Source organism: Bos indicus, chromosome 4 (assembly GCF_029378745.1).
Source record: "Bos indicus isolate NIAB-ARS_2022 breed Sahiwal x Tharparkar chromosome 4, NIAB-ARS_B.indTharparkar_mat_pri_1.0, whole genome shotgun sequence".
In the NCBI taxonomy this organism is placed as follows: Eukaryota; Metazoa; Chordata; class Mammalia; order Artiodactyla; family Bovidae; genus Bos; species Bos indicus.
Genome location: NC_091763.1, coordinates 66,933,910 through 66,945,451, shown reverse-complemented (window position 1 = coordinate 66,945,451; position 11,542 = coordinate 66,933,910). Strand labels below are relative to the sequence as shown.

At 46.6% G+C, this 11,542-nt stretch overlaps 1 protein-coding gene across 2 annotated transcripts; it reads left to right on the top strand.

The window, feature by feature from the left end:
- The first annotated feature begins 317 nt into the window (after positions 1–317).
- On the top strand, positions 318–3,667 carry PRR15 (proline rich 15). Of its 2 annotated transcripts, none has more exons than XM_019958830.2 (2): positions 318–837; positions 2,544–3,667. In XM_019958830.2, the coding sequence occupies exon 2, from the start codon at positions 2,682–2,684 to the stop codon at positions 3,060–3,062; it is 381 nt and encodes a 126-aa protein (XP_019814389.1). In that variant the 5' UTR covers positions 318–837; positions 2,544–2,681; the 3' UTR covers positions 3,063–3,667. The 2 variants fall into 2 exon arrangements, with proteins under 2 accessions (XP_019814389.1, XP_019814388.1); XM_019958829.2 differs by having other exon boundaries at positions 318–845.
- Positions 3,668–11,542: the final 7,875 nt, after the last annotated feature.

Sequence of the window (11,542 nt, the reverse complement as noted above, 5' to 3'; positions counted from 1 at the left end):
AGCTGAGTGGCCACAGCCGGGGAACCGGAGAGTAAAGGAAAAAAGAAATTGGGGAAGGGGCAGAGGGAGAACTGCGACGACTTTTGTCCACAGGCGCCCACCTGCAGCCTTGATCGGCCGGCCTCCGTTTCTTCTTCCAGGAGTCCGGCTCCGGAGCGGCGCACACGGAGCCTTTCTCCAATCAGACATCCCAAGGCTGGCGCCACGTATGCGACCTGGTCCAATCTCGTCCCTGGAGGGCGGGAACGCGAACTTTCTACCTGCACCTGTGGCTGCAGTGGCCGCCTCCTGAGTTCTTTTTTTTTTTTTTTTTTCCTTCCCGCTGCCCCGGAGTTCTGGTTTCCAGAATCACTTGGCGAATAACCAGCAGGTGGGCAGATGTCTTCTCCCCCGCTGGACCAACGCGGTAGGTCGGTTCAGTGCATCATAGTGAGCAGTTAAGGTTCCATCTTCCGGCTGCTCCCGGGCGGTGCTACCAGGGAAAAGGGACGAGTCCGAGAATGAAAGACTACTAGGCGGGAGAGCTTGCCTGACCATTCACCTGGGGCAGTGAGCCTGGCACCCACTCACCGCGGGGCCCTCCAGCCGGATCCAACCACACTTGGAGCTCCGGGCTACTGTCGCCGCTGCGCCAGGAAATCGGAGGCGCCAGGGGAGACCAGCCGCAGCAATCGGCTTAGCTGGACTGCAGCGATTTCGGCTGGCACACCTTTCAGAAAGAAGCCCGACCTCTCCAAGACCGCACAGAGGAAAGCCGCGCCCCGACTTCCAGATTAACCCAAGCGCACGCGCTCCCGACTTTGCCCGGAAAGAGAGGTGCGGAGCCACGGGGTCCAGGTGAGCAGGTGAGCGATAGGGTGATTCTCCGTCCTCCAAGACAGAGCTTATTACGGGGTGTCACCCTGGGGAGCTTCCCCAGCTCCCGAGGAGAAGTTGTTAGAAGCAGGCGCTCTGCGTAATTTGCAATCTCTTCCTTGAGCAATACGTGCATAGCCTTTCTGTGCATACAAAGTTGATTGTGGAGAAGACAGCGTAGAATAGAAGACAGAAAGCAGCATCAGAACAGCCACTACTATCACCATCACCACCATCAGTGAGCAACTTGGGGGTGCTTTTCCGATCTATAAAGTGGAGGGAGAATGGATGTTTGCAAACCCATTGCAAACTGTGCCAGAGGGTGTGGGTGCCTTCAGCAGGGAAAGAACTTTTGGCTATTTTTTTCTTCTATTGTTTTCAAGTCGCTGCCCGAGTGTGCCCTCGGGGAGTCTTGGGGAGGAGCCGGTGCCAGGGTCTCCCCGCTCAACCGAGGCCTCGGCGGCCTCTGGCGTAGGTGTTCGGGTTCTCTCTCTCCCAGCGGTTTGGGGAGGAGAGTTTCTAACCACAAACACCGCCGAAGTTTCGCTCTCCAGCGCCGGCGAATCCCAGGAGCGTCGCGCGCGTGGGATGGGAAGGAGCCCAGTGGAAACCTGGAAATGAGCCGCGGCGCCAGCGAATCCTACTCATTCGTGGAGTTAGTTCGGTGTAGACCCAACACAGAAAGTGGTCAGAGAAGTCTCTCTTCTGATATTCGCACCTTAAGTGCTAGTAACACTTTTTGCCTTTTCGTTTCGCTGAGTGCTGTTGTAAAAGCTGGGAGGAGGGCAGATTGGAGTTCCGTTGTGCGCCCTCTCCTTTGGAGGAGGGAATTGCGCAAGGAAAAAAACAAGCCTTTAATTTGAACTAAAAATCCCGAGTTGAGTTGCCTAGTACACACAGACTCGGTGCATATTTTAATACAGAACTAAGGAAAGAGGTACTTGGGCTCATCTCAACTGCCGACCGGGGGTGGCTTCAAAGAGACGCAAGATTGGTCTTTGGAGAATAAAAGGAAGAGTAGGGCGGCGGTTTTCAAGGGAAGTCTAGACATGCTTCTCTGAAAGTCACAAGGCAGACGTTTTGTCAAAAGCAGAATTTAAAAGAAACAAAACACCACACGCTTGTCTCTCACTCTTGCTGGTCTGTAAATCCCCAGCCCCCGCCCCCGAAAAATGACATCGAAAAAGGATCCCGGGACGAAAGTCTAGGGAGCAAAAACCTTTGAGGGAAATTTCGGAACTGTCTGCGGTCTACTGTTCGTGCCCACGTACAGCGGGGACGCGCTTGCGTCCGGGCGCCCTCCTCCCACGTGTCATTTTGGACCGGGTGGGTCAACTTTGGGCGTCGTTTACAATGGGGTAGACTGACAGGACGGGCCCTTTTCCCTCTGCGGCCTTGTTAATCCAGAAGCCCTGGCACCCACCCCTGGGTGGCCCTCGAGCGCGGACCACTGCCCTATCCTGGAAGCCGGGGAGCGCCAAGACTGTCTCCAGACCAGAAGGCGGCGCCCGGGAGGCGGTTCGTCCGCCTGCGCTCTGGGGGGCGCGGCGAGGCGCTCTGAAAGCCCGTGGCTGCGGACCATCGGACCCCAGCCGATCCTGTGCCTGCTGGAGCACTGGAGAGGAAGTGGGATTGGGGCACACGTGACTTCGACAAACTCAGTAACCAAGTTTTGTTTTCTTCCCCAGCACAAGCCGCTGGCCTCTGCCCCCAGCCCGCAGCCCGCTCGCGAGAGGCCGGGGCAGGGTCGGGTGGACCCGAGAGCAGCTGCTGCCGCCGAGGCCCTTCCCCGCGCCCCGCGCCCAGCGCCCCTCGGCCGGCCTGCCATGGCCGACGGCAGCGGCACCGGCAGCTCGGGCTCCTGGTGGAATTCGCTAACGAACAGCAGGAAGAAAAACAAGGAGGCCGCCGGGGGTGCGCAGCCGCCAGCCCAGCCTGCCCCCGGGGAACCCGCGCCGCCCGTCCAGGACTGGACGAGCAGTTCCCGGGAGAATCAGCACCCCAGTCTCCTCGGGGGCGCCGGCGAGCCCCACAAGCTAGACAAGTTGGGCGGGGAAAAATCGGGCAACAGCCGCCGAAATTTGAAGATCTCGCGCTCAGGCCGTTTTAAGGAGAAGAGAAAAGTGCGCGCCACTCTGCTCCCCGAGGGAGTCAGGTCCTCGGAGGAAGCGATCTTCCCTGGTGACCCCCACGACGACAAGCAATAGCCCGAGAGCTCCAGGACTCTCTTCCCATTACACCTCCTCAGCCCCCAGTTCTAACCCCGAGAATTCTGACCCTCCCTGTACGTGGAGTCTCATCCCACCAAATTCAGAATATTCGCACCAGGCCTCCAGATTTTATTGTTCTGGAAACTGAAGTGACAATTGAGTGTTCCGGTAGTTCACGACTCAAGGATGCTTTAAATATTTATTCGTGGTAAGAGAAGATACCACAGAGGAACCTGGTATAATTTTTTTTTTTTTTTCCCGAAAAACTTCCGTGGCTTTTGCATCCCCCATGGAAATGAGAAGGGTACTTCTCTAAGAGACCTTAACTCAACTGAAACTATGCAGCCTTCCAACAAGGTTGGCATGCTCTAATTCTGGACTTGCTATTGGGAAGCAAATCCCAGTGCTATCTTTAATGAGAAATAAAAGAAATGCACTTTGGGAGTATTTCTTCAGGCTTATATCTTAAGTGAAGGGATGGCAGAGAGCAGGAATCATTCTTAAGTAGAAACGTTTTAAACAAGGCAAGATTGCTTTTAATGTTGACTTGCTAAACTGTACTGCCTATTTTAGCGAGGACTATTAAAACTGTTGCACTGTAAGACTTAAGGTGACTTTTGTATTTTTTTCCATTGCAAGACTGAAACCCATCATACTTAAAAGCAGGCATGCAAAGCCCAAAGTGACAGAGTTAATCATTTGCCACATAACCTGACAGCTCCTCTCAAAAAACTAAAGAGAAGAGAACATGTCTAGAAACTACCAACACCCAACTTGGAATCAGTTAGCTGAAGATTCCTATTTATCAACCAGATTGGAGGAAAAGAGGGAGAGGTGTCAACTCATTATTCCTAAATTTTCTTTTTTACTTCAGTGTATCTTCATAAGGTAGAATAAGTCACCATGCTAATAACAGCTCTTTTAAGTATGTTACTAACCTGACTCACAATTATCTAAAAATACTTATTCAAACAGGTGGACTGAACTCTAAGTTTTTGCAGAGCCAGCTTTTTTCCCCACTCACTTTGCTTTAAAAGCTAATTTCTTCATTCTAAAGTATGCATTTATCTAGTTGCAAAGCCTTAAAGATCTACCAACTTGAAGATTTTTAACAAAAATCTACCTGTTTGCTTTTGTTACAAACTTTAAGTAAAAGAGTAAATGAATACCACTTGCTTCCAGCAAATTATAAGAGCCTTATTGTAGTTAAGATCCCCTGGGACATTTTCCCACCACAATTCAGCTCATTTATATCATCTAGAAATGCATGGGGGCTTCCCAGGTGACTCAGTGGTAAAGAATCTGCCTACCAGTGCACGAGGCACTGCAGACAGGATTTGATCCCTGGGTTGGGAAGATCTCCTGAAGGAGAGAATGGCAACCCACTCCAGTTTTCTTGCTGGAAAATCCCATGGACATAGAAGCGTGGGGGGCTATAGTCCATGGGGTTGTAAAGAGTCGGACACAACTGAGCAGGCACACACCCCCGAGAAATGCATAGCAGGGAAATTATAATGATCAAAGTGTATATATAACTATATACATAATGTGGATAATGAGAGACAAGAGCTTGATTGGATCTTCTGAATTTACTATATATAGTTTTTTGTTCTCTCAAATTCGTAACTTATAAAATAACAAAGCATGTTGATTGTCTAAAGAGATTTAACAAAGAAACTTGATGAAAATGGCTTAAATGGATTTAAATTAGTGAATCAGGCTTGGATATCAGTAAAGTCAAAGAGTGTACCATTTGATACATGAGCACATAACTAAAAAACTTACTCCAAAAGAAACTGTTTTCATGGGGATTATGAACGCCTTACCTTCTTAAAAGAGAGTTTGTGAGGTGGTTTTCTTTTTTTTTTAATCATGAAGTGTTTTTGGTTTTATATTTGGTACGTGACCAAAGTCTCATCAGGGTGAGCTTTCTGAATGAGGAGGATGTTACAACAATTTTAAGTGGGCTTACCTAGTGGCTCAGATGGTAAAAAGTGCCCACAATGCAGGAGACCTGGGTTCGATCCCTCGGTCAGGAAGAGTCCCCTGGGGGAAAAAAATGGCTACACACTCCAGTATTCTTGCCTGGAAAATCCTATGGATGGACGAGCCTGGCGGGCTATACCCCATGGCATTGCAAAGAGTCGGACACACATCTACAGCCTCTAGACTTTAATGAATATGAGGGAGTCAGGATCTTGGACTCATAGAAGTTCATTGTAAGGGAGGAGATTGGGGGCTGACCAGCATTGGGAGTGCACAGAGCAGAAGCTGTCAAATCAGGCTTCAAAACACCTTCATAAAATATTTTAATTTCTGTAAGTAATCAAAATTAGAGCAGATAACTACCCAAAATGCTTTTCCCCTCCTAAGAAGACCAATAGGTTAGATCTGTACCCATTTATAAAATTAAGCTGGCCATTGTATACTTTTAAAATCTTATATTAACTCTTTCATCCACAGTTTTAATGTTTTAAAGAACTTTTTTTTCTTAAAAATTCCTTTAATTCACAAAACATTGGCATTTTCCCAGGTTCTGTGTCTAGTTTTGGATCCCACCCAAGTCTATAATTGCCACAGATAATCAATATCAGACATAGCAGTGGAACTTATTAACAGAACATCTTTCCCCACAGATCTGAAAGAATTTAAAACCATGCTAATGGCAGTTATGACAATGAGTGCAATGTACAATCGGCAGTTGAGGTTTGTAATTACATAGTTTTAAAGCAGTCCTAATTATGCAGTGGAAGGAATTCACTGATTTAATCCCAACTCAGAGAAATCAGAAACCAAGCAAAATTGGTGAGATACAAAGATCATGAGTAAGATGAGATAATTTGACAAAGTGTCTTTGCTAGAATTCATGTGCTCTGCAGATGATTAATTACATTCCCATAACATATATACAGATTTTGAAAATGTATAAACTTCAAGATATTTTATATTAAATAAAGGGAAAATGTTAAGTTTGGAGTTAATTAGGTTACAGACTTGTTCTCTTAAAGCCCTTTACAAATGAAATTTCACAAATTTGGAAAAAAAGAAATTCTCATGCCATGCTTTCAAATTATGTGGGAAAAAGGGACAATACTCTAGCAGTGTGTTTGCTAAATATTTTCATAACCACAATAATTATTAACATATACACAAGGTACTTTTGGCCCCACTGACTGCCCTTGCAGTCAGTGGCCAAGCTGTAACTCATATTACAGGTCACTGAATGTCCTTTTATGTCCGTGCTTCTGTTGTTCATCCCATTGTGACTTGCATTTCAAAAGCAGAGACTCTGTTTTGTATAAACTTAGGACATTCTGGTTTATCTAACACTTAGAAATAATTTTTTCTGCTTTGAAATGTAATGCAAACCCAGAATGCTGATATTGCTGAGTCCTTAGAAGGGAACTAAAAACTTAATGAACAGTAAGTTTGAAGGCTGAAGCTTTGTCAGAAATAATTCTCCTGAGATACACCAAAGAAATTTTGGGTGGTTTAAAATAAATAAATAATAAAAATGGGCAGAAATAATTTCAAATAAAAGGCTAAATGGAGGGACTTTTTGGTGGTCCAGTGGCTAAGACTCCCTCCTCCCAATGCCTAGGTTCAATCCTGGGTCAGGGAATAAGATCCCACAGGCCACAGCTAAGAGTTCGAATGCCACGACTAAAAGATTCCACATGCCACAACTAAGACCCAGCACCCAGAAAGGAATAAGAGGGGAAAGTGGGGCAGTTAATATCCAGTGATCACAAGGCACCTTTTATGAGGAAAAGAGATAGAGAATATTACTTTTCCTTAGCTGAGCAGAGTCACCAGACCAGAAACAAACACAAAAAGCTGGCTTAATAATGTAAGGGCAAGTAATCTTTAAAAACTCTATTTTATCTGTGGAGCATTTTATGATAATTACACAGAAATGGAAGAGATTCTTGAGATAAGCATGAGTTATTATCTCCACGGTAAGTGGAGAATGAGACTAGAGATATTTTATACCCTTGGGTATCAGTGTAATAAGTGTCTTAGAGTAGAAATAAGTCTGCAGCCCAGAGCAAACTTTGTCATCGATAAGCTGGCTGTCCCATCACAGCTTTGTTCTTCTCACTTGTTTTCTATTTCTCTAGCCCCATTCACCTTGCCTCGGAGCCACGGCAAGTACATTCCTATCAGGCTCATAGATGTGGAAGATGGATTGCTGGGAGGCGCAGGGCCCTCCCCCAGCCTCCTGCAGGCATGGCATGTCAACAACCAGTTTGTTGAAGGATGGCCCTACACATGGGATGAAAAGCATTTATGGTGAGAGAAGATTATCATTTAGGTGACAAGGTTCTAAGAAAACTTCACAGGTCTTGCCCTAGCAGAGGACAGATGACCACTGTACAGACGTGGTAGTAACATGCATGCATGCTAAATCGCTTCAGTCATGTCTGACTCTCTGTGACCCTATGGACTATAGCCAGCCAGGCTCATCTGTCCATGGATTCCCTAGACAAGAATACTGGAGTGGGTTGCCATGCCATCCTCCAGGGGATCTTCCAGACCCAGGGATGGAACCCATGTCTCTTATGTCTCCTGCATTTGCAGGCAAGTTCTTTACCACTAGAGCCATCCAGGAAGCCCAGTAGTAGCTATAAACCATGATAAATAACAAAGACAAAGGATATCAGTGATACTTCCAGGTATTCAAAACAAGGAATTCAGCCATTCTTCCAAACCAAATTGTGCTGCAGATGACAAAGTGATTGCTGACATAACCTCATGCAATTAAAAAAAAAAAAAAATGGAGTGTCTTTATTGCTGACATGTGTAATAAGACTGCTTACCCACAAGACAAAAGTTTCTGGCCCTTAAACTAGAAAGATTCATGTTGAAGAAGATGAAGATTCCTACCTATCCCTGAAAGGAACTGCTGATTGACCTGCTGGTTGAGTAAGGAATATGGGCCCATCTGGGACCTCCTTGTGGTTTTTGAAAGGATATCCCTTGAGTTACAAGTACCCTAGATTATTCTTTTGTTTTTCTAGTGGCAGTCAACAAGCATGTGGCTCAGATGGTAAAGAATCCACCTGCAGTGCGGGAGACCTGGGTTTGATCCCCAGGTTGGGAAGATCCCCTGGAGGAGGGCATGACAACCCACTCCAGTATTCTTGCCTGGAGAATCCCCATGGGCAGAGGAGCCTGGAGGGCTACAGTCCATGGGGTTGAAAAGAGTCGGACATGACTGAGTGACTAAACACAGTGCACAAAGTCGGCAGCAAAGAGCGCCTGCAAAATCTTCCAAACACCTGATTGTAATTCCCTCTCTCACTTGCTTTTAGACGAGTCTTTGATGAGTTGGTGTCAGTTTGCTTTTCTGTAAAATGATGAGATGGAGTCTATATTCTCACTTTAAAACTCTCTTTTGCTGGTGCTGAGTCACGTCAGTCGTGTCCGACTCTGTGTGACCCCACAGACGGCAGCCCACCAGGCTCCCCCGTCCCTGGGATTCTCCAGGCAAGAACACTGGAGTGGGTTGCCATTTCCTTCTCCAATGCATGCAAGTGAAAAGTGAAAGTGAAGTCGGTCAGTCGTGTCCGACCCTTAGCAACCCTATGGACTGCAGCCTACTAGGCTCCTCCATCCATGGGATTTTCCAGGCAAGAGTACTGGAGTGGGGTGCCATTGCCTTCTCCAAACTCTCTTTTAGGAGCCTGCTATTTTGAGCAACAGGCTGTAAAAGCAAACTTATACAGTGGTCTTTGTTTACTATAAAACACAAAGGCACCAGCTTTCTGGCACTGATGGTCAGGTGGGGAGCTGGGAGGGAGGTAGAGAAGTATAAATTGCAATAAAGCTACCACATTATCATATGATGCTGTCACCACACTGTCATCTGGCCCAACGATCAGAATAATTCTACTGTGTAGGAGCATGAAGCCTCATCATTCATTGGGAAAAGAAACAAACAGCTGAAAGTGAAAGTCCTTCAGTCGTGTCTGACTCTTTGTGACCCCATGAACTATAATCCACCAGGCTTCTCTGTTCGTGGAATTCTCTAGACAAGAATACTGGAGTGGGTAGCCATTCCCTTCTCTAGGGAATCTTCCCAACCCAGATATTGAACCCGGGTCTCCTGCATTGCAGGCAGATTCTTTACCATCTGAGCCATCAGCGAAGCCTCTAATCATCCTTCATGCTTAGAACCAAATTGCAGCAAGGCTATCCCGTTATAGATATTATCCAAAATGGGTGTTTTCACAGCTACTATCTCATCTGTTCCTCATAACTAGCCCTCAGTGTCCCCCAATCCTGCCCATCTACCTGATTCTGTACTCTTGTTTAAACTCATCTTTTTCCATTTGCATTGGATAAGGTCAAACTCCTTCACTAGAGCTGTCACCCCTACCCAGCCATTCTGTGTTATTGACAGTTTCTGAGAGTGGCTATTCCTTGTCATACCAGGCTTCTGTCCGTCCTGTTGTTTCTGCATGGCATATTCTTTTCCCACTACCTGCCTGGCAAAGCCTCAGTCAACCTTTAAGATCCAAGAGTTCCTTCCCATGTAACTGTTATGCTTCTCCTTCACTCTGTTGGAAAACACCTATGAGTAGTACATTTAAGTCTGTGTTCCCACCCCCACTGACCATATTATATACATGTGTCTCATTGCCCTTCAAGTCAAGGAACTCAGGGAAATTAAAGGGCAATGTCCATTCTTTACGTCCTTTCATTAACTCCCAGCTAATCTACAAGGACCCGGGCCCTCCAGGTAGCATGTGCAGCTAGCATGTAGTTCTTGGTAGTGCCATAATCTTTTTCCCTCTAGGAAAGCGGGCTGTGTTTGGCTGCTGGTGAAATTTGGGGGGTTATGAATCAGTAAGAGTCTTTTCAGGAGAGAGAAATTACACAGTGTATGTGAACAGGGAGTGTTTACTATACAGAACTATTATCCATGATAGGGACTAGCATAAGAAGGGACTGACTGGTAAGAAGTAACAGGGACCTAGACTTCCCTGGTGGTCCATCGGTTAAGATTCCATGCTCCCAGGGCACTGGGCCTGGGTTCAATCTCTGGTCATGGAAGATCCCACATACTGTGTGGCACAGCTTCCCCTTCACCCACTCCCCCCACAAAAAGAAAGTAGTAACAGGAACTCAAAAGAACACTGGAATACTCTAAGTGGAAAGCCACTACTCCAGAGCTGAGATGAAGTGCTCAAGGATGAACCCCTCTTCCCTCCAAACCCCTATATCTTGTTGGAAGGGACATGGCTGGGACCCACTAGTAGGCAGAGAAGTCACACCAATGAAATTTGCTGGAAATCCACCTACTAGAACTGGTTTCTATGAGCCAACTGGCCCTAAAGCAGTAATCACTAAATTCTTTGAATAGCATAGGTAAAAATATAAGTGGTATCACTGTGTTAACACAGAATATGACAAAATTGGTGTTTCTGTAGGCTGGGCTACATTTATTTCAAGAGGACAATTCCTTGCCTATAAAGTGCCCGTGAAAGGCTTCCCAGGTGGCCCTAGTAGTAAAGAACCCGCCTGCCAATGCAGGAGAAAGAAGAGACTCAGGTTTGATCCCTGGGTTGGGAAGATCCCCTGGAGGAGGGCATGGCAACACACTCCAGTATTTTTGCCTGGAGAATCCCCATAGATAGAAGACCCTAGAGGGCTACCAGTTCACAGGGTCGCAAAGAGTCGGACACAACTGAAGTGACTTAGCACACACACATGCAGGCAAAGTGCCTGTGAGAGTGAGAAAAAATTGCTACTTCCTCTGGGTGGACTTTGGCCCAATCACACTCCGTGGCAGCTACCCTGGTCCAGTAAACAACCTACACAGGCTTATACAGCAGCTGTGAATCCATGAACAGATGGAACTATGCTCTGAAGGTGATGGGCTTGGGTAAAGGACAGGCCTGCCTGACTGAAGGCAAACCCGGGTTCTAGACCCACTTTTCAAACCAGTAACTGTGTGGTCTCAGGCAAATCACTTAATTGCTCCGGGCTGTAATTTTCTTACCTGTAAAATAAGAAGTTCAGATACTTCAAGTTCAAAACTTCTGTTCTTATAGTGTCTGTGTAAGAGAAGTAGTGTTTACTTTTATATTCAAAACAGACCAGATCTCCGATTACATGCAACAAATTTTAAAGTAGGATTGCAATCAACATTGTGTCCCTTACCATTGACATGATGTTTTTCTGGCCTGTGATCAGATCTATCAATACCAGATCTTCCAGCTAACTGAAATTCCTCCTTTGCATGTGTGCATGCCTGCTCAGTCGCTTCAGTTGTGTCCCACTCTTTGCAACCCCACGGACTATAGCCTACTAGGCTCCTCTGTCCATGGGGATTCTCTAGGCAAGAATACTAGAGTGGGTTTCCATGGCCTCCTCCAGGGGATCTTCCCTACCTAGGGGTCAAACCGGAGACACCTGTGTCTCCTGAATTGTCAGGTGGGTTCTTTACCACTAATGCCACTTGGGAAGCC